General features: G+C 45.1%; 1 protein-coding gene across 2 annotated transcripts in view; it reads right to left on the bottom strand.

The window, feature by feature from the left end:
• Positions 1-24,122, bottom strand: part of si:dkey-178k16.1 (band 4.1-like protein 1) — a 127,453-nt gene that overhangs the window by 29,747 nt on the left and 73,584 nt on the right. For both annotated transcript variants that reach the window (XM_014145847.3, XM_014145849.3), the window contains exons 7-11: positions 21,933-22,151; positions 21,228-21,315; positions 20,752-20,904; positions 19,485-19,582; positions 15,382-15,557 (exon numbers count right to left, since the gene is read on the bottom strand). In XM_014145847.3, coding sequence (XP_014001322.1) covers positions 15,382-15,557; positions 19,485-19,582; positions 20,752-20,904; positions 21,228-21,315; positions 21,933-22,151 — 734 coding nt within the window. The remainder of the gene's footprint in view (positions 1-15,381; positions 15,558-19,484; positions 19,583-20,751; positions 20,905-21,227; positions 21,316-21,932; positions 22,152-24,122) is intronic.

The following is a 24,122-nucleotide window of genomic DNA, read 5'->3' as shown; positions in this document are numbered from 1 at the left end:
TTGCAGCCTCCAACTAAAAAACCCAAACATTACGTAAATTGAAATAACTGACAATCATAATAATGAGCAATCCATCAGATGGGTTTCCACCCATTTCCCCTCTAATCAGTGGACCTTCACCCACGGAAAGATTGATCGCGGACCTCAGCAATGATGCAAATCCTAACTGAAAATGTTAGATTTCAATGCCATAAGCGAGAAAAATGCAGACATTGCGACAGACGCTCTTCAAAATAGACCATCAGGCGGAGGCCTTGTGAAGGTTCTCTCCAGTTTAGCCTCTCAACTATGCCCACCAGCAGAGATGGACAGTGCACCAGTACCTCAGTGCCCAGCAGAGGCACGATCAGGAAGCTGGGGAGTTCAGGGTACAGGTGGAGAGAACCAGGGAGCTGGCATCGAAAGCCGAAAAAGACAAGCTACTGCTAGCCGAGGAACTGTGTGTGAGAACAGATAAATTGGAAGATCTGTCTAACACTTATAACAAAGAACGCGAACAAACTCTTGACCAAGTCCGTATTCTAAAAGAACAACTCGGTTTAGCCAAAACTAAATACGATGAAGTCCACGCGAAACTAGATGAATCGGACGAGCTAGCTAGAAAACAGGGCGAGCAAATTGATGCCCTGCAAGCGGTTGTGAATGAAACCACTCAAAGCAATAATGCTCTATTCCAAAAGCTGCAGACCAAAGACGATCAGTTAATGAACACAATGACCAAGTTGGAGGACAAAACAGCAGAACTCATTGAAGTCGCTGATTTAATGAAGGATGAGAAAGACCAGGTGAGAAAGTTGGAAAATGTGACCTCTAAACAAAAGGAAGACATCGCATCACTGGATCTCTCACTCCACACTCGCGACCTCTCCCTGCAAACCATGACAGATAAGTATGAGGCCGAGCGAAGCAAGTGCGACACCTACGTGTCGAAAATAAACACCGTCAACTCCCAGGTGGACTCTGCGATGCAGCATAACACCACCCTTAGGTATCATCTGGAGGAACTCCAGAACAGTCACACGCTATCGCGGGACAACCAAACCAAGCAACCTAGCTCACATCCGGAGCTAAGAGAACGAGGGAATGTAGATGACAGGAGATTTCAGCCTCTTTCTCTTGGCCATTCGGCCCACAGTGAATTGGGGCCTCCTCGCCAACACAACCACAGCTTGACTTTTCCTCTTGGCCTCTCGGCCCACAATTCTCCACGGGAGAGTGCAGATGCTCCCCGCGCACTTGGCGGGGATCGCCTTGACAAAATCGTCAAAAACTTCCGCCTCTTCGACCCCGGTCCGGGAAAGCCAAACGACACTGAGACATTCTTAGCAGACATAGAGGAAGCCTTGGATGGCTACCCAAACGCTACGAATGCAGACAGGCTCTATCTTTTGAAGCGAACGTCCAACAGACACGTGACAAGGTTCATCCGTCTACAAGAGCAACACGTGCAAAACGACTATGCTAAACTTGCCACGGTTTTGAAAATAGAATTCAGTGGTTCTGCGACTCGCAAACACGATAGTTCGTTGGCTAACAATATCAGACAAGCTCGAAATGAACACCCACAAGCCTACTATCACCGGCTTCGTTCAGCTTACTTTGGCATGCTCACTGAAACAGGAATGGAAGACCTATTACTGTTCAAACAACTTTTTCTGTCAAACATGTCTCCCAACTTCATTAACTACTTGGGCCCTACTGCCCACGTCGGGTTGCCAATCTCGACGCTCCGAGAGCTGGCAAGCACCGCTTTTGAAGCATCAAAAGCAAGCCGGGCTATGAGCCCGGACACCTCGACTTTCGAGCTTAGGCGGGAACCATCACTCGAATTAGAAGGGGCTGCATCAGGGACATATGCGGTAAAAGATGACGATCAAAGGGGGTGGCTACCAAGTAACCACCACCCTGACAACCACCGCCGTAACAATAGCTACGATGAACGTCCCCAATCTAACAGGTCCCGTAGAGATCAACCTAGCCGACAGGCCCCTCCGCCTAACTCTCACAAAGGGTCAGGACACAAGGGTAACAAGCGTAACAAGGGCAACAAAGTGTTCAACAATGATTTAAACGCTAACCGAAATGATATAGAAGCTCTGATAAAAGATGTACTGCATCGTAAGAAATTTGAGAAAGAGGACAAGGATAAGTCCTCATGACTAGGCGTAAAATCGTTGGAAACCAAGTCCGCCGAAATTCATGCAATTCAAGAGGACGCAAACATTTCCATTACCCCCGCCCCCACACAAATCCCTGTCCAGGTACCGCCCGTTCTAGACACAAGCCCGCAGGTTTTGTCTACAGACTTGGACACGGAGGTGGAGATGCACAAGAGAAGCAGCTTTGCAACAGATGATTCCTCTCCCATTCCGATGGAGGACCCACTGGGTCACGTAGGTGACTTATCTGTCTTGGAAATCGACGCAGATTACAAACCGCTCCGTTCTCCCAACCCACTCCATTTTGTTCGGGATATGACTGTGTGACCTGTCACGCTCTGATAGATTCGGGTTCGACAATTTCCCTCATATCCGAAACCTTGCTGGATGAACTAAAAAGGGCAGTGGACCCAACAAAACGTTGGTTGAAAACGGAACATTGCGATATGAATCTTCGAGGTTTCACTCAAGCTACCTCGCCCCTAACCAAACGTCTCCTACTTAAACTCAACTTCGAAAGCGTGTCACTGATACACCCCGTGTATGTGACTAGCATCGAAATCAAACGGATGCTGATTGGGAGTGATTTAATTGACCGTTTGGTACCACTAATGGATTGGAAAACCAATCAAATCTGGTCACAAATACCTATGCCAACTCCGTTGACTTCGCCGCATTCTTCCAAGGCTACCTGCCATACATTGTGCAACGACGTGGGTCCGACGTCAGCATCTGACGCAAACCCGGTGAACTTGGCCATGAGCCCGCCATTTGTGGCAAATGACAATGTGAGTTCGACTCGGAACTTAACCGAACATGAGGTTTTCTTGTGCGGCTTGGGTGATTCACCAGCCGACACTTACCACCCTCCTCTGATAGGGGGCGTGTGCCTAAACGGCACTATGGCTGAGGATACCAGGCTGGCCATCTGTTCAACGAAATTTCGAAAACGGCTAACTGCCATCCCCTTGTGCCGAAAACGTTTAGATTTCCACTGGGAACGACTCCCCAGACAACACTCACCGCAATAGGGGTGTGTGCGCTATCGATCCGCATTGGAACCAAGGAAGTATCCCACTACCTACTGGTTGTCGCGGACCTCCCACATACAGTCTATGTGGGAGCGGACATTTTGGTAAGATTGGGTGTTAAACTTGATACCATACACCAAGTTCTTTGGTCTTTGGCGCAGCCAAACCAACATGCCTTGTCTTTCAACCCGGTGCGAATGGCTTCCGGGCAGACTATTCCTGAAGCTTGCAAGGCGATAACTGAGTCCGCCATGTTGATACCGGCAAGAACCACAGAGGTTTCTGTAAGACTGAACCTGGCGCCCGGATACCGGATGGAAGGCACCACTGCGTTCTTCCAACCCTCTCCAAAACTATTCGACTTGGGGCTAACTATCAATGGCAACCCACTGTTGGAACTAACCGCTAGATCCACTTACCTCCTGGTACAAAATCTGACTCAAGCGGATATTTCCATTCCTCGGCACACTCAGCTAGGAACATTGATCGATTACGCCTTCCATGATTTTGAACTAGTTGTTCCCGTGATTGGGCCTCTTCCGTCCTCCCTAGACCTAGATGGCGAGGGAGGTACGCTGTTTACTTGTCAGTCAAAAGCAATAGCACTAACTCCCGTATTGCCACTGGACGACACATCGGCGTTCCGGCTGGATGTCGATCCTGACAGCAACCTGTTAATATACTCCATCGTCACGGAGGATGATATTGCATCTCCTCCTGCATGCGAAGTACACTCTTGTGAGGTAACAACCGATGACTCTTCCAAAAGTGACATGCCGTCACCACCCGATGAAGACCTGTACAATGTCGCCGAACCATATCCTGGTTTCCATGCACAGGTAATACAACTACTGTCGGAGGCTGATGCTCTTGTCAATGACACTGAACGCCATCAGTTGAGAGAATTGTTTAACAAACACAGTGAGATCTGGTCGACAGACTCGCTGGATTGCGGGGTTACGAGTATCCATGTGGTGCGTATTCCTACGCCACCCGGAGCAACTCCTACGTTTGTTAGACAATACAAAATCCCGCTCGCAGCATACGCAGCAGTACAAGAGATTATCGATTCCTTATTAGCTAAACGGATAATCAGGGAATGTAACAGTACGTACAGCGCTCCCGTGTGGCCCGTTCTGAAACCAACGGGTAAATGGCGTCTTACCATTGACTATAGACAACTCAACAAACTGGTTCCGTTGTCTCGTTGGCCAATGACACAGCTCGACCAAGAGTTGCCAAAGGTGGCAAACGCCAAGTACTTCTCCACCGTCGACTTTCTCTTTCTCGAACAAGCTCTTCACGTTCAATCGTTGCCCATTCGGGTATGCGAACTCCCCCTCAGAGTTCAACATCTTCCTGCACAAGGCGATGCCAGACGCAGCCTCTAGGGGGACGCTAATTTACGTGGACGACGTTCTCATGAGAAGTGAGACTTGGTCACATCACCTCAATGAAATGGACCACATTCTCACCCAACTCGGGACTGCAGGGGCTAAGTTGGCCATCATGAAAGGACAATGGTGCAGGACCAAGGTAAACTATGTTGGGCTTCTGGTGGGTGCCGAGGGCATCCTGCCACAGTCTAACAGAATCCAAGCAGTCCGCAACATCAAAACACCTAAAGACCTTCACGAGGTGCGCAGCTTCTTGGGAGTATGTAATTACTACCGTCAATTCATCGAAAACTACGCCGACTTGTCAAAACCGTTGACTCACCTTCTTCAGAAAGACACCCCATTTGTTTGGGATGCCACTCACAACGAAGCGGTGGCTTCCTTGAAAAACCTGCTTTGCGAGGCACCCTGCCTGGTATACCCCAACAAAGACAAGACATTCTTTTTGGAAGTCGGTTTCTCAGAGCACTGCCTTAGCGCTGGGTTGTACCAAAAATACGCGAGCAAAACACTCAACCCCGCCGAACACAAATACTCAGACTGCGAAAAAGCGCTGCTGTCGACAGTCTGGGCGATCAAATACTTCACCAGTTATGTCGGCGGAAAAAAGGTGATCATAGAAACATGTCACCAGCCTGTGACTTTTCTGAAAAGCCAACGAATCTGTGAGGGTGCTGTACACAACAGCAGGATAGCGGCTTGGCTCATGACGCTGCAGAGCCATGATGTAGTAATCAACTTCCGGAGACACCTTCCGGAGACACCTGAAACCCCACCTCTTCAAGGAATACCTGGGATAGGATAAGGTAATCCTTCTAACCCCCCCCCCTTAAAAGATTTAGATGCACTATTGTAAAGTGGTTGTTCCACTGGATATTATAGGTGAATGCACCAATTTGTAAGTCGCTCTGGATAAGAGCGTCTGCTAAATGACTAAAATGTAAAAATGTAAAATGTAACTACGCAAAAGCAAAAAACCTGCCTTTGGGCAGTGCTTTGGCGGTGTGTCAACACTGTGGTGATGATGAAACCGACTCCGGACCACCCCCGCGTGACATCGCTCCGCCATTGCCTTCGAACCATCACTATTTCGAAGAGAACGTGTGTCTCGACATGCCGATGGCATTTGTAGATGGCTGTTCTTACCGCCATCTAGACCACTTGCAAGCTGGGGTGGGATTGGTATGGCACAACGACATTCCGTGCAAACCACTTCAATTTCAGCTTGGCAACAAGACCAGCCAGTTTGCAGAAGTGGCTGGCGTGCTGATCACCCTGCAAACAGCGGTGAAACACGAATTGGCAGAACTGGCGATCTGCACCGACTCAAACTACGCGAGACTCACCTTCTTATGCCACTTGCCGTTTTGGAAACAAAAGCACATGACTACTTCAAGTGGTAAAGAGGTGAAAAACAAAGAGCTCATTCTAGCTTGTGATGACCTCATCACCAAACACGACATACAGGTGTATTGGAAGAAAGTCAAGGGACACTCCAAATCACCTGGTCGTGACAAACTTGGCAACGACCATGCTGACAGCATGGCGAAATCTGGTGCAATTCACGGCACCCCTTGGGTGTTTGATGCTCGAGACGAAAAACCCACTGAGGAAGCTATGGTGTCTGCGGTAACGCGTAGCCATGTAGCACCATGGAAAACGTCTTTGCACGAACATAATGTGTTGCTAACGCATTCATTCATGAATGGCGACCTGGTAGCAATGCAACACCAAGATGAGTCCCTCGCCACTTTGATGGCATTCCTGTCGGATCCTGTCAACCACCCAGTGTCCGAACTGGCTTTGGCAGGTTCACACGACTTGCGTTCGCTGTACGCAACTAAACAGCACCTCACACTTGTAGATGACCTATTGGTGTATGTTTCAGAAACCGACACCTCTCGAAGGTGGGTGGTTCCTAAAACACAGAGGGGGATAATGATAGCTCATGCCCACGATGAGCCATGTGGAGGCCATAGGGGGGTCAAGGCTACATGTGAAACATTGCGACAGGTGGCCCACTGGCCTCACATGGAACAAGACGTGGCACGATACGTGAGGGGGTGTCTAGTTTGCTGCCAGTTTCAACCCACCAAGCCACTTCACAGAGCACCCCTGCAACGCAAGGGTGTGTCTTACCCCTGGAGCTCGATCCAGATCAACTGGGTCGGCCCAGTTGCCAGGTCGGCCAGAGGCAACAAGTACCTCCTCACAGTGACTTGCGCATTCACAAAGTGGGTGGAGTGCCTGCGGAAACCACTGCCGTTCTTTTGCTAAACCACATTTTCAGTCGTTTCGGCCTGCCAGGAGAAACCGTGGACAGCGACAGAGGAACCCACTTTTCGGCAGCTGTAATGACCGAACTGTGGAAGCTCCTGGGAGTCAAAGCTAAACTCCACATCACGTACCACCCTAGGAGCTCGGGGGGGGTGGGGTAGAAAGGAGCAACCAATCAATTGTCAGAATCTTGAGGAAATATGTGGCAGCCAACCACAAAGATTGGGACCTCAAACTCCCATTGGTACTGATGGCAATCAGAGCCACACGCAACAGGTCTACGGGAATGACACCCTTTGAGATGATGACGGGCAGGCAAATGACCCTTCCACCGCATCTCCTGTACCAACCGGGAGATGTCGCCGCAGCCACCGCCTACACGGCTCATCAATACGTGACCGACTTGCAGAACCATCTCCAGACTACCTTTGCGTACGCTCAAGGACAATTGGAAAGAAGTGCAGAAGGTGACAAGACCTATTACAACAAAAAAGCCTCACACCAGGTGTTTGAGGTTGGAGATAAGGTGTGGTACTACATATACACCAAACCCGCGGGCGTCGCAACAAAGTTCCTGCCCCACTGGACGGGGCCACACGAGATTGTGGTGAAGCTATCACCTGTAGCTTACCAAATCAAAATCAGCAAAGGTCGACAAAACGCCACATTAAAGTGGGTCCACCGGAACCAAATCAAGTTGTACACTCCCCCCATGGGAATAGAAGGGGTGCTAGTCAGCACCAAATAGATAAAAACCTAGCAAAACCAGAGGTACTAAGAAAATTCTTAAGTACCCTCAGCTGATCCCTTCCAAGAGACCAGTACGTTGCACCTAACATCTTTTATTCTCTTCCCAGCTACCAGATATACATCTGTTGTCACTAGTGATATCATCCTGCGCTGTACTGATTTTAAAAAAATAAGAAAAACAGAAAAATTGTTGTCAAAACAATATTTGTTTACGAATACAAATAACTGAAATAATCCAACAATCTCTGATTATGCGTTTCTGGAGGATGGAGTTCCTTTGGATGATCCTGACACTCTGCGCCCTGGTCAAAACCAACCCAGCAGACGTAATCACGAACGGACCCCCTACGGGAATCGTTCTGCGCGACGATCCAGGACTCCTCATAACTAACTGCAGAGTACACACGCAGAGGGTATATGTCCGCCTAGATGCAGAGAATGTGTACCGCCAACACATTCCACTTGCGGCGCATTTGAGTTGGGCCGGGGCTGACTGGACCAGCCAGGCAATTAAGCACGCCCAGCTAGACACTGCCCATATGTTGGCCCAACTCCAAAAGTTCACAGTAACCCAGTCAGAACTAGCTGAGCCCAGGCGAGAAAAACGATTCGTCGGGGCGCTACTATCGATAGGGGCAGCCGTAGGGTCACTATTTGCCCTAGGTACCACTGCCGTCAACGCAGTCAGTCTAGCCACAGTCAAGAGGAATGTTAGGGAGATTACTGAAGAGATGCCACTTATCCAGCAGCAGATGAAGGCACAGGCCCTTAGGTTGCAACATGTGGGAAAGTCTCTCCAGGACACTATTCTGGTGGTCAACACACACGCTACTCTCCTGAACAAAACTATCCTGTCTGTAGGAAAGCTAGCAGAGGTCATGAACCATGACTATGCCCATGTCCAATTGGTTCGATTGTTACTGGAGGATTTTCTCCGTGAAGTTAGCTCCTCTATGGACCACTTGGCCATGAATAGAATCCCCTCATATCTAGTGCCCCTCTCAATGGTGCACGACATATTGACCTCAGCTACTTCAACCACGATAAGGCCGTTACAGTCCCATTTGGCCTATAGTCTGGGGTCGGCCATCCCAATACACGTTGATGTTGATCGTAATGAAGTGGGTTTTCTACTGACGCTGCCGGTTGTTGAACTGGAGAATATCTATAGATTGAAAACGGTTCTCAATGTAGGATTTAGGCGCGACAGTACCCACGTAAAGATTGCCACGCCCCCAGTTGTAGCTTACCAGGAAAACAACCCAGATTTCTATCTCACCCCTAACCTGCTAATGTGTACTCTAACTAAAGATGTCCACTACCTTTGTCCTAGCAAACCATTTGTCAGGGATAACACCGAGCGTCTTTGTGGTATTAAAGCTATCACCAGCGAAGAACGCTGTAGAGCCAAACTAACAGCCAGGGATGGGGCCACCACCACACAAGTGGAGGTGGTAGGGAACCGATGGTTGGTCAACACACCGTTCGCGTCCGCCACTATGACTTACGAACGCCATGACTCCATCACCCAATTGAACCTCCCCAACCAGACTGTTTTTGTTACGGTACCAGAGGGGGCGATTATTCACGTAGACGACCTCGCTCTATACCACCTTCCCGACGACCGGATAGACACAGAGATTGAAATGCCGGACGCTTTTGCTAAACGTTCCCTTGAGTTACCACAAGCCATTCAATACCAAATCCAGTACGAGGGACCCATGACTGTTGATCTTAGCGTACTGGATGAGGCACTGTTAGTCGACCCGACTGACTACAGACCAAAAGATTGGTCTGTCGCCCGCTCTTGGACGGTGCCGGACAGTATCCTGACTGTTACTATGATCCTTGGTCTCATTTCCCTTGGTGTGTGCACCTACTACGTACACAGGCGCACACGTGCAATGGAAGACCTAATGAGGTCTTATACTAGGATCACCCATGGGACGGAAGCGATCCCGATTTTTGGAAAGTTGGCAATGGATCCGGAAACCCTCTTATAGGGCCCAGTCCCAGCCTCCTCTCCCGAACTCGCTAGGTCAGCCCAGGAATGTCCCTGATGTAAGCTTTGGCCTTCAGGGGCCAAGTTTTTCCAAGTGCCTTAACTACCCACCTGCAAGTAGGATCACCCTAGACATGACATTAGAGACAATGCCATGATAGAGCTATTTAGCCAAGACCTTGGACATATATAGAACATAGTCCATATTAGATGATTAAGGTGTGGTAGACATATTTTGTATACTTTTATGTTTTTATTCCAATTTTTCGTTTCATTACCTTTGACACTTAGGAAGCCTTAGAGCCAAGACGCCGCTCGTTTGGGGAGGAAATGTAATGATGTATTGCCTGAGTGTTGTGCGTTATTAACGTCTGCCAAGTTACTGCCTAGGTCCACTAGCCGGGATAACCGGACGACGGGCCGGAACACAGAGCCACTGCCAGACCTCCTAGGTCCATTCTGGTGGTGATCCACAGCTTGCGGAAAGCCTACCAGGGTGAACCACCAAAGGGGGGGGGGGGGGGGGCTGCTCTGATGATCCACAGACCAGGACATCCGATGGTCATTCTTATGGTGGGTTGCAACATGCAGAATCATTCCAAGTTGAACCTACCAGAGGGGGACTGTCATGACTGTCCTGATCAGGTCAGGGTACAGGAGAACACCACCCTACAGATTATCTCCCAAACCCCCAACAGAGGAGGAGAGATCTAGGGGTCTGAAGATGTGAGGGTTTTATGACCCCTCACGCCCATAATAAACCTTAGGCCACAGAGAAATTCCTTTGTCCTCACAATGGAGAACTGGCCTCAGAACATTAAACATGCAATAAAGGGACTTTGGAACAATGGTTTCCGTCAGCCACAATGGTGGTCATGACGAGAGGTGGAATATGAAAATGTATGTAACTTTTGTATTGTTATTAACCTGTTAGGGCTAGGGGGCAGCATTTGCACGTCTGGATAAAAAAAATGTACACGATTTCATCTGGTTACTAATCCTACCCAGTAACTAGAATATGCATATACTTATTATATATGGATAGAAAACACTCTAAAGTTTCTAAAACTGTTTGAATGGTGTCTGTGAGTATAACAGAACTCATTTGGCAGGCAAAACCCTGAGACATTTTCTGACAGGAAGTGGATACCTGATGTGTTGTATTACCTTTAAACCTATCCCATTGAAAAACACAGGGGCTGAGGAATATTTTGGCACTTCCTATTGCTTCCACTAGATGTCACCAGCCTTTACAAAGTGTTTTGAGTCTTCTGGAGGGAGATCTGACCGAACAAGAGCCATGGAACGATGATGTCCCATTAGACACCTGGCGCGCGAGTTCATGTTGGGTACCCTCGTTCCAATACGTTATAAAAGAGTATGCATTCGTCCACCTTGAATATTATTCATGTTCTGGTTAAAAAAGTCCCTAATGATTTATGCTATACAACGTTTGACATGTTTGAAAGAACGTAAATATATTTTTTCCCCTCGTTCATGACGAGAAGTCCGGCTGGCTTAGATCATGTGCTAACAAGACGGAGATTTTTGGACATAAATGATGAGCTTTTTTGAACAAAACTACATTCGTTATGGACCTGTGATACCTGGAAGTGACATCTGATGAAGAGAATCAAAGGTAATGGATTATTTACATAGTATTTTCGATTTTAGATCTCCCCAACATGACGTCTAGTCTGTATCGCAACGCGTATTTTTCTGGGCGCAGTGCTCAGATTATTGCAAAGTGTGATTTCCCAGTAAGGTTATTTTTAAATCTGGCAAGTTGATTGCGTTCAAGAGATGTAAATCTATAATTCTTTAAATGACAATATAATATTTTACCAATGTTTTCTAATTTTAATTATTTAATTTGTGACGCTGACTTGACTGCCGGTTATTGGAGGGAAACGATTTCCTCAACATCAATGCCATAGTAAAACGCTGTTTTTGGATATAAATATGAACTTGATAGAACTAAAAATGCATGCATTGTCTAACATAATGTCCTAGGAGTGTCATCTGATGGAGATTGTAAAAGGTTAGTGCATCATTTTAGCTGGTTTTATGGTTTTGGTTACCCTGTCTTTGAATTGACAAAACATTACACACAACTCTTGTAAATGTACTGTCCTAACATACTCTAAATTTATGCTTTCGCCGTAAAACCTTTTTGAAATCGTAAAACGTGGTTAGATTAAGGAGATGTTTATCTTTCAAAGGGTGTAAAATAGTTGTATGTTTGAAAAATTTGAATTTTGACATTTATTTGGATTCAAATTTGCCGCTCTTGAAATGCACCTGCTGTTGATGGAGTGCACCACGGGTGGCACGCTAGCGTCCCACCTAGCCCATAGAGGTTAAAGGTTAAGAGATGACGTTATTATGAAAACATTGTACCTTTAAGAGTTTTCCCAGTATATGCCTGATGTTTATACATTGTACGTTGTGTGGAAAATATCCAAATCAAAGAGAATGTTTTGGTAAGGATGAAATGTGAAGTTAGTGTCTAAAATTGGATTTTAGTCAAATCTAGGCCTTGTCCCTTAAAACCTGTTAGGGCTAGGGGGCAGTATTGACACGGCTGGATAAAAAACATACCCGATTTAATCTGGTTACCACTTCTACCCAGTAACTAGAATATGCATATACTTATTACATATGGATAGAAAACACCCTAAAGTTTCTAAAACTGTTTGAATGGTGTCTGTGAGTATAACAGAACTCAAATGGCAGGTCAAAACCTGAGAGATTCCTTTACAGGAAGTGGCCTGTCTGACCATTTCTTGAACTTCTTTTCCATCTCTATCTTTTACTAAGGATCTCTGCTCTAACGTGACACTTCCCACGTCTTCCATAGGCTCTCAGAGCCCGGGAAAAAACAGAATGTCGTCATTCCAGCCCCAGGCTGAAACACATTATCGCCTTTCTCAAGTGGCCGATCAAGGGACTCTGGGCTTATGCGCGTGACCCGACCGCCCCCGCCTTTGTGATTTTTTCCTCTGTTTGCCGAAAAGGAGATTCCCTGTCGGAATATTATCGCTTTTCTACAAGAAAAATGGCGTAAAAATTGATTTTAAACAGCGGTTGACATGCTTCGAAGTACGGTAATGGAATATTTAGAATTTTATTGTCACGAATTGCGCCATGCGCGCGACACTTCTTTACCATTTCGGATAGTGTCTGGAACGCACAAACAAAACGCCGCTATTCGGATATAACGATGGATTATTTTGGACCAAACCAACATTTGTTATTGAAGTAGCAGTCCTGGGAGTGCATTCTGACGAAGACAACAAAAGGTAATCAAACTTTTATAATAGTAAATATGATTATGGTGAGTGCTAAACTTGCCGGGTGTCTAAATAGCGAGCCCGTGATGCCTGGGCTATGTACTTAGAATATTGCAAAATGTGCTTTCACCAAAAAGCTATTTTAAAATCGGACATATCGAGTGCATAGAGGAGGTCTGTATCTATAATTCTTAAAATAATTGTTATGCTTTTTGTGAACGTTTATCGTGAGTAATTTAGTAAAATGTTAGCGAATTCCCCGGAAGTTTGCGGGGGGTATGCTAGTTCTGAACGTCACATGCTAATGTAAAAAGCTGTTTTTTGATATAAATATGAACTTGATTGAACAAAACATGCATGTATTGTATAACATAATGTCCTAGGGTTGTCATCTGATGAAGATCATCAAAGGTGAGTGCTGCATTTAGCTGTCTTCTGGGTTTTGGTGACATTATATGCTGGCTTGAAAAATGGGTGTCTGATTATTTCTGGCTTGGTACTCTGCTGACATAATCTAATGTTTTGCTTTCGTTGTAAAGCCTTTTTGAAATCGGACAGTGTGGTTAGATTAACGAGAGTCTTGTCTTTAAATAGCTGTAAAATAGTCATATGTTTGAGAAATTGAAGTAATAGGATTTTTAAGGTTTTGAAAATCGCGCCACAGGCTTAAAGTGGCTGTTACGTAGGTGGGACGAATTCGTCCCGCCTAGCCCAGAGAGGTTAACTTGGTACGCCCAGAGAATTGCCCTAAAGGCGGTTACGCCCACTTCTGACCCGAGGGTATAAGACAGGAGAGTGAATAATTAACATATCAGACTAAGTGACCCCAAGCTGCAGCGAAGGTCTAACAAAGTCAACGAACCCCAAAACGAAACACAAGGTTGAAGACAAAGAAATCTTTTTCTACACGAGCTACGGACGAGTAGCTGTGTCTAAGCGGATGAATTCAAGCCGAACCACCCAGCCTCCACTCTCCATTGAATCGGGGTATCTACACCGTTCGAGTCCTAAGCTGTGAGCTCTGAGCTACAGAGCTGTCTGTCCTCAGAAGACCCCTTTCAGATCAAGGGCGAGGGATCAGACCACTAAGCCAAGAAGGACACTGACATCGTGAGGACAACCAGAGAGTTGCGCCGGAGAAGTGCGTCATTGAGAAGCCTAAACGACCCACGCGGAGCTTCCCACCTGAGACCTCCAACCCGTAATTACATCATTATATTCTGACCCATAAGAGCGGCAGTTCGGGGCAAGGCTAGGTTTAAATAAGCATGGCTGACAAATGAACCCAAATGTATATTTCTCTCGTGTACTTTCTTTGTTTCTCTCTCTTTTAAATCCCCATTTTGGGTAACACGTGCCATAGTGTGTTGGCCCGTTATACTAAGTCCTAATCAATAGCCTAGACTGTGTTTTGTGTATGTGTATTTTTATCATCATTTTAGCTTGCTAGTAAATAAATAATCAACTAAGATTGGTGTGGTAAACTCATTGGTGTAGCCCGGGTTCGTGCAGATTCCCGGATTATGCGACGTTCAGACATGAGACAAGAGGTTGATTAATTTAGCGACTGTTGTAAAATCGATATTCTGATATCCTTTGAGTTAATTTGGGAAATAGAAACTCAATCAAAATAATTTTCCCATGGTGCCCCAGGTTAATGAGTTAATAATTGCTTGATTCATTGTTTAATTCATTTAATCACGCAATTATAAACCGTTAATCATTCGATGAGCAACAGTCGTCATATTAACTAATACAACGTCACGACAACTGTATACTTCCCACGGCTATGGGTGTGTTGCGGCTCTGCACACTGAGCTGCAGACAATGAACCTTTTAAAGGTCATTTCACAGACGTTCGCAGAGAATGCATTTATGGTAAACCCTTCAGATGTCGGCTCAATCGTAAATTACCTATAGAAGTAAAGTGCAATGTTCTTTTCAATAACGCGCCTAGGATTGATTCCTGGCCTATGTATAACAATGTCCTATGGACATTCAATAATACAACAGCTGTTCTCAAATAGTACAAGGCCTGTTTAAAGTTCAAAATAATTCACAGTACAATCAGATGCTATCTATTCTATCTGCCTACCACTGCAATGTACACTCCTAGAAGGTGCTTTTTCGGCTGTCCCCATAGGAGAACTCTTTAAAGAACCCTTTTTGGTTCCAGATAGAACTATTTTGGGTTCCATGTAGAGGGTTCTACATGGAACCCAAAAGGGTTATACCTGGAACCAAAAAGGGTTCTCCTATGGGGACAGCCGAAGAACCCTTTTGGAAACCTTTTTTCTAAGAGTGTACTGATGCAATGTAGTGATGCAAATTTGAAATAACAATGAATAAACAAGAACCTACTTGACAAAGACGCATAAAACATATTTTTTTACAGAGTGGGCCCATATTCTAAGTGGTGAGTATGTAGTACAGATTCATGATGTTATAGTACAGTAATAGTCCAGTCCTTACCTCCGTCCACACTGCGGGGCAGCAGGTACCTCTTGCTAACCGAACGGTCAAACTGCGGAGCTGGCCGGTCGATCAGCACACTGGCCTGACGCGACTGGGCCTGGGTCCGCCCACTGTAGCGGAATTTGGAGCCAATCACCAGGAAGCCCTTGGGAGGGGGCTCTGGAGACACCAACCTATAGAGAGACTCAGTTTTAGTATGAAGGTTTAAAGAGGTGGACACTATAATGTTTATCTTTTTTATTACACATTAACACGAGATCGTCATTTTGAATTTACATGTTTAATTACTCTGCCATTTTTAAAGTCATATCCCTTCCATCCTTGACTTTTCCAAAATAAGTCTATATAACCCACTGTCATTGTTAGGATCTTAATATCGTAAACAGAATTTGTGTTAAAAGCAGCTTTATTTCTGAACGTGTCTGTCTTTAGTTGTATATATATATACTGTATATATATACACTGAAGAAAAATATAAATGCAACATGCAATAATTTCTAGAATGTTACTGAGTTACAGTTCATATAAGGAAATCAGTTAATTTAAATAAATTCATTAGGTCCTTATCTATGGATTTCACATGACTGGGAATACAGATACAATATGCATCTGTTGGTCACAGATACCTTTAAAAAAAAGTAGGGGCGTGGATCAGAAAACCAGTAAGTATTTGGTGTGACCACCATTTGCATGATGCAGCGTGATACATTTCCTTGGGGTGGCAGGTAGCCTTGTGGTTAGAGCTAGTTGGGCTAGTAACCGAAAGGTTGGTGGATCAAATCCCCGAGCTGACAATGTAAAAATTGTTCTACCCCTGACAAGGCAGTTCACCCACTGTTCCTAGGCTGTCATTGTCAATAAGAATTTGTTCTTAACTGACTTGCCTTGTTAAATATAAAATAATAATGAATATAGAGTTGATCAGGCTGTTGATTGTGGTCTCTGGAATGTTGTCCCACTCCTCATCAATGGCTGTGTGAAGTTTCTGGATATTGGCGGGAACTGGAACACGCTGTTGTACACATTGATCCAGAGCACCCCAATCGTGCTCAATGGGTGACATGTTTGGTGAGAATGTAGGCCATGGGCCTTATAATCTTGTCACGGTATCTCTGTGCATTCAAATTGCCATCGATAAAATGCAGTTGTGTTCGAAGTCTGTATCTTATGCCTGCCCATACCATAACCCCACCGCCACCATGGGGCACTCTGTTCACAATATTAACATCAGCAAACCGCTGCCATCTGCCCCATACAGTTGAAACCGGGATTCATCAGTGAAGAGCACACTTCTCCAGCATGCCAATGGACATCGAAGGTCAGCATTTGCCCACTGAAGTCGGTTACGACGCCGAACTGCAGTCAGGTCAAGACCCTGGTGAGGACGACGACCACACAGATGAGCTTCCCTGAGACGGTTTCTGACAGTTTGTGCAGAAATGTTTCTGGTGTGCAAACCCCCAGTTTCATCAGCTGTCCGGGTGGCTGGTCTCAGACGATTCCACAGGTCCTGGGCTGGCGTGGGTATACGTGGTCTGCGGTTGTAAGGCTGGTTGGACATACTGCCAAATTCTCTAAAACGATGTTGGCGGCGGCTTATGGTAGAGAAATGAATATTCAATTCTATGGCAACAGCTCTGGTGGACATACCTGCAGTCAGCATGCCAATTGCACGCTCCCTCAAAACGTGAGACATCTGTGGCATTGTGTTGTGTGACAAACTGCACATTTTTGTGGCCTTTCATTGTCCCAAGCAGAAGGTGCACCTGTGTAATGATAATGCTGTTTAATCAGCATCTTGATATGCCACACTTGTCAAGTGGATGGATTATCTTGCCAAAAGAGAAATGCTCACTAACAGGGATGTAAACTAATTTGTGCACAAAACTGTAGAGAAATATTATTTTTGTGCATATAGAACATTTCTGAGATCTTTTATTTCAGCTCATGAAACATATACATTGCCTTCAGAAAGTATTCACACCCTTTTACTTTTTCCACAGTTTGTTGTGTTACAGCCTGAAGTTAGAATTAATTAAATTGAGATTGTTTGTCACTGGGCTACATACAATACCCCATAATGTCAAAGTGGAATTACGTTTTGAGAAATGTTTACAAATTAATAAAAAATGAAAAGCTGAAATGTTTTGAGTCAATAAGTATTCAACCCCTTTGTTATGGCAAGCCTAAATAAGTTCAGGAGTAAAAATGTGCTTAAAAAGCCTGTAGGCTGTCTCGTCGTTGTTGGTAATCAAACCCACTACTGTCGTGTCGTCTGCAAACTTGATGATTGAGTTGGAGGCGTGCATGGCCCCGCAGTCATGGGTGAACAGGGAGTACAAGAGGGGGCTGAGCATGCACCCTTGTGGGGCCCCAGTGTTGAGGGTCAGCGAAGTGGAGATGTTGTTTCCTACCTTCACCACCTGGGGGCGGCCCATCAGAAAGTCCAGGAACCAATTGCACAGGGCGGGGTTGAGACCCAGGGCCTCCAGCTTGGTGATGAGCTTGGAGGGGTCTATGGTGTTGAATGCTGAGCAGTAGTCAATGAACAGCATTCTTACATAGGTATTCCTCTTGTCCAGATGGGATAGGGCAGTTTGCAGTGTGATGGTGATTGTATCATCTGTGGACCTGTTGGGGCGGTATGCAAACTGAAGTGGGTCTAGGGTGGCCGGTAAGATGGAGGTGATATCCTCGTCTAGTCTCTCAAAACACTTCATGATGCCAGAAGTGAGTGCTACGGGGCGGTAGTCATTTAGTCCAGTTATCCTTGCCTTCTTGGTTACAGGAACAATGGTGGCCATCTTGAAGCATGTGGGGACAGCAGACTGGGATAGGGAGCGATTGAATATGTCCGTAAACACACCAGCCAGCTGGTCTGCGCATGCTCTGAGGACACGGCTAGGGATGCTGTCTGGGCCAGCAGCCTTGCGAGGGTTAACCCGTTTAATGTTTTACTCACGTCGGCCACGGAGAAGGAGAGGGGGGGTGGCGCAAATGCCGTAATCCATCCACAGTTTATGGTTAGGGTAGCTTTTAATAGTCACAGTGGGTACAACATCTCCAATGCACTTTCTTATAAACTCACTCACTGAGTCAGTGTATAGATCAATGTTGTTCTCTGAGGCTGACCGGAACATATCCCAGTCCGTGTAATCAAAACAATCTTGAAGCGTGTAAATGTAGGACTCTAGAGAGTTAATGGATTTTAACACTTGAATTGTGGTGTTTTAGTGGTTTTTCGTTTGTACATATAGCCTACATTTACATATCTAATAAAAATTATATTGTGTTCTTTGAAATGCATTTTCTTTCGTATTGTAATGTTACCTAAGACGCTCATAAACACAACCAAATGATTATTTTTGCAAAAGCATATATGAAATGTATTTATTAGACTGTTTGAATGTTGACGTCAAGAAAACGCATCATTGGCTTAGATGCGGGAGTATCGAGGCCTGGCATTTCTAGTGTGAAAGAGAGTGTCATACTATCTGGAGCATAAATTTGACAGAGGTAAAAGTGGCTGGTAATTAAGAAATGACACGTAACGTTGCAGTCTTTTTCTTTGCCATTTCTTAAAGCTCTAACAAACTTGGTAAAGCCCAAAAAATTGTCAGACTCCTGTCACCCATGTCATAAACAGTTCTCTCTGCTACCGCACAGCAAGCGGTACCGGAGCGCCAAGTCTAGGTCCAAAAGGCTCCTTTACAGCTTCTACCCCCAAGCCATAAGACTGCTGAACAATTAATAAATGACCTTGATTAACCTGTACACCCGCAAAGAGACCCTGTATATTACCTCGTTATTGCTATTTTATTGTGTTACTTTTTATTACATTTTTTACTTTAGTTTATTTAATAAATATTTTCTTAACTCTATTTCTTTAACTGCATTGTTGGTTAAGGGCTTGTAAGTAAGTATTTCACAGTAAGGTCTACACCTGTTGTATTTGGCGCATGTGACAAATACAATTTCATTTGATTTGATTGTTGCTGTGCAATGTAGCATGAGCTGTGTGATGCTTAGTGTCTTAAGCTGAGTGTGTTTGCGTGGGTGCGGGTACGTGCATTTGTCACCAGTGAGGGGCAGTTGCCTACCTGAAGAAGGTGTGGTGTTCAATGCAGACCTTCCACAGGCGTTTGGAAGCCCGGTGGTTGGGCAGCTTGAAGCCGATGGTGCTCTCAAACTGTTCATACTGAGGATGGAGGGGAGGAGTGAGAGATGGGGGAGGAGTGGGGGATAAAAGGAGGAGTGAACCGAGGGAGTGTGTGTGTGTGTGTGTGTGCGCGCGTGTGTGTGGAACCATCTCATGACCCTTGATTTAAAAAAAACAAGGAAATTGCACCCTGTATATTGTACTCTATTCTCTCAACAGTAAGAGTGTGTCATTGAAACATGACATAGCAGTACTGAAAACTGGGCCCATACAGTAATTACACTGTGGGTTTTAGTGCTTTTGAAAGAGATAGTTGGTAGAAAAGATCTTACACAATGCCTGAATGAAGATATCAGTATCAGTGATTAGGGTCTCTATTCAATCCGTATCGCGGAAGTTACAGCGTTACAGTGGCATTTAAATTTAAGGGCAATGTTCCCTTGTTAGCAGAGAATACACAGTAAACGCTGCATATGTTGGCTCAATCGGAATTTACGTTTATATTTCAAAAAACGCGACACAGATTGAATAGAGTCCTAACATTCTGTAGATACATAGGCCCACAGAAGGCAGAACAGAGGAAAACCATCGGTAGATAATCACTTTAGGAGGAGAAAACCAGAGCAAGCGAAATGAGACACTAACACTTCTAGTGAGCAAAATCCCAGATGAAAGCATATCCTTACACGCAGCCCACCATGCTTTGAAGTCCCAGTGCTCGGCAACAGAAGAAGAAGACCGTACCCACTTCCAAGACCACAAAACATCCCACATCTCCCTAATCTTTAAGAATAGTTACTTGACCGCTATAAATAGCCCACATTGAAACAAATCATGGCCAATTATTCCGTGGCTCACTGAGTCCCCAGATAAGATTCAAAAGTGACACTTCAATAGAATCTGTTAAATAACACCTACTGTAGCATTAAGCTAGCATAGGACAACTGGAACATCAGGTCACAGCAGCCATGCTCGAATTCCTAACTATTGTGAAAGCATGAAACAACTGTAAAGATTGCTATAACGGTTGACCTTTTTTACCATGTCATGCTTTGTGCCACTTAATGGAGTTGTCACAGTTATACAGTTGGCTGCAATGAGCTGTTTTAACGGTTTTGCAGAGTTAGTGTAGACTTCGAGTGAAGTGAAGTCATGTCAAACAAGAGGCATAATATAGGCTACAAGATAACATAATATGGTCTGTCTACCTCCCCGGGGCGTATTTTGATGTAGAAGTTGCTCCTCTTGTAGGAGATTTTGAGGATCTTCGGCCAGGCGAAGCGGTTGATCCTCAGACGGTCACGGTAGATGAGTAGTCCGTTGGCGCTGACGCCAAGCATGATGTCAATGCCCTCCGAATCCTGTCAGAGACAAAGGGTGCAACGGGAGGGAGGGAAGGTCAGGGATGGCGAAGAAGGGTGTGTGTCACTCTATCATACGGATCCAATCCAGATAGGTAAAATGAAGTAACATGGGCGCTAGATTGGAACAGGCTATCAAGTTGACATCTTGTGACTATTCTTTTAAAATGCTTTCTTGCTGATTACTCTAAACCATATTTGCAGCCTTACATTCTTAGTTACATTGTTGTCTATAATGTAGCAGTACACACACACGCACGCACGCATACATGCACACACAACACCACAAACAAACACAATTTGTAAATCTTTCCATACTGTACCTTGGCGTGATGCAGGTCTACACCATACATGGAAAGCTTCTTGGCATTTTCTAGAAAGTTCACCTCTGCCTCTGCTGGACTCATTCCCCTAAGGGAGAACACAGAGGCTGTCATTGGACTATCACGACACCACAACTTAGCACACTTTGAATAAAGAAAACAATCGGTCTGTTTGGGTTATGGTACGCAGGTTTTTCATTGGAATTAGTGGTTGATATATGGTTGTGGCACAAAAATGTTGAGGTCTCCTCAGGCTCTGATTAATGTTACACTTCTGCATGTTTTGAGTGTTTGCATGAGTCAATTGTGTGTAACTAATTTAATTGTCTATCTACTATCCATATACGTTCATGTATTGAGAATTCAACACAATTGGTAACAACCTAGTACCAAATGCTACATATCAGGGGCGGACTGGCCATAGGGCGGTTTGGGCAAATGCCAGATGGGCTTGTCCATTTTTAGCCCAGTGGGCCTGTGGAAATTGTGGGTTTTGCTCAAAATTAAAATGATTTAGCTAATTCCAGTCCCAGTCTGTCCCTGGTACATACTGATGCTTGTGTCAATGAAACCAAAGTGTGTACTATGCAATTGTTAGGTAATTACCATTTTAATTGTATTTGAATCTATGCCGACAGCGTAGACCTGTGCCGGAGGCTTTTTATTTACAATGATGAGCTGGCACGTGGCCGGTCAGGCCCTGACCTGTAGTTGCGGTGAAGCTCCATCACCCTCTCCTCTAGCTCCCTCGTCTGGTTGGGGGCGAAACGGAAGTCACTGATGTAGTCGGGCCCATGTTCCTCTGGCTCATAGTCGCCCAGCTCCGCCTGCACCGTGTAAGAACCTAGCAGGGCGTAGGTCCCGAAGGAGCAGGGCAGACGCCAGGACAGCATGTCGTCCCTTAGCTGCAGACACAGGTAGTACCTGCATGCATCGATGAGTCATGTTCATTAGGCACCAAATGAAGGACAATGTATTCAAACAGGGAGAGGTCTAACTGGTCCAATAAGAAATGCTTTCTGTTTAATGTTGCATAAACAAAAAACAATTATTCTGTTGCATGCCCTAATGAACATGATCATGGATACACAAGAGGCAAACAGCATAGAGGGAATGCAGGATTTAGAAGGCAACTTCCCACAGCTCATTAGTCCCTCCCACATGAAACAATACCCCTGTTTACTATAGAATAGTATAGTACTTACTATAGAATTCTGTAGTAAATGGTAGTATAGCGTAGAATACTATACTCCACGCTGTAGTATCCTTTGATCATGTGTAGTACTTAATATAGAATTTTGTAGTATACTGTAGAATACTATCCTACACACTGTAGTATCCCTCGATCGTGTAGTGCTTAGTATAATCGTGTAGTATACCGTAGAAAACTATACTCCACAATAGGGATGTAACGATTCACCGATACGCATCGGTCCCCGATTCAAATGTTTAAGACACAAGTGCATCGGTCCACAGACCCCAAACCGATTCAAATGTAGCATGCATCGGTCAGAAAATATATAAAATGTTACAAATTGCTGGTTCACTAAATGTATTAGCTTATATTACATTCTTTCTACCTTCTGAAAATATCTCTCATCTTTTGTGACAACTGATGCTTCCTCTCCTTCAGTGTCGAACTGCATGTAACTGTGTTGACAGATATTGATCTACAAGTCATTTTACATGGCGAACAACCATAGGCGATATCAGTAGCCTAGTCAAACTGCGCTGTCACTGTGTGCTCCCTCTCCAGCCTCTAGGTCACCAGGCTGCTCGTTAGGGCGCACACCTTTCACCAGCATTACGCGCATATTGACACTCACCTGGACTCCATCACCTCCTTGATTACCTGCCCTTTATATGTCACTCCATTTGGTTTATTCCCCAGTCGTCATTGTTTCTGTTTCATGTCGGTGCACTGTTTGTGTTTCTTGTTGTGTTCATTTATTTATTAAATGTATTCACTCACTAAACTTGCTTCCCAACTTTCAGCGTACATCGTTACATGCGCACTGTCCCCAGCATCGCGTGCTGACCACCGCGAGGTAGGCGGCCTGTTCCTGACCTTGCACATCTGCATGGCACCTTCAGCATTAAAATGCTAAAATGGCTTGCCTGATATTAGGCTTTATTAGTTGCGTGACAACCTATGTAATTTGCTAGGGTAGTAACTATGCGCTGTTGGAAATTGTGTTTTACCGGAATAAAAGTAAGCTACCGGAGATACAACTCTCATCTGGCTATACCTGCTGAACGGGGTTTACAATAGATTGTATTTTAGTTGTTCAGGTTCATCGGCAATAATTTTGGTCGTTTTGCGTTAAACAATCAGTGTATACGGTAATGTTTTGATAGACAGGGTAAAGTTGATCATTTCATAACGAGGACAGCAATCAGTTTTACGAGGCGCACTGCATGGCCGAAGCAAGAAGCGAAGAGAAGATCACTCCGTAAAAACAGTCAAAATCAGAAGGGGGTGAAATCCAAAATTGTGCTATATCTTCATTGGCTATGTCATAGCTAATTTGTAAACGATAAATATTGATACATTACTAGCTCAAACACTTAATCTGACAAAATGAAATATTAATTAGTGGGAGATGGTGATTTCAGAACCAAAGTGGGGGGACAAAAAACATGGGCTAAATTGACCCCCCAATCTCCCAGAGTGCAAAGAACCTTGGCATGACCCTGGACAACAACACTGTCCTTCTCTGCAAACATCAAAGCAGAGTACATCCATAGAATATGGTCTTTCCTCAGACAGGAAGGGCCGCAGGTCCAAATCCAGGCACTTGTCAACTCCCATCTAGACCTCTGCAACTCTCTGCTGGCTGGGCTCCCCAGTTGTGCCACCAAATCCATGCACCCCGCTCCTCCACACACTCCACT

This window comes from Salmo salar, chromosome 15 (assembly GCF_965601325.2).
Source record: "Salmo salar chromosome 15, fSalSal1, whole genome shotgun sequence".
NCBI lineage: Eukaryota > Metazoa > Chordata > Actinopteri > Salmoniformes > Salmonidae > Salmo > Salmo salar.
This window is presented reverse-complemented; position numbering and strand designations above follow the sequence as displayed.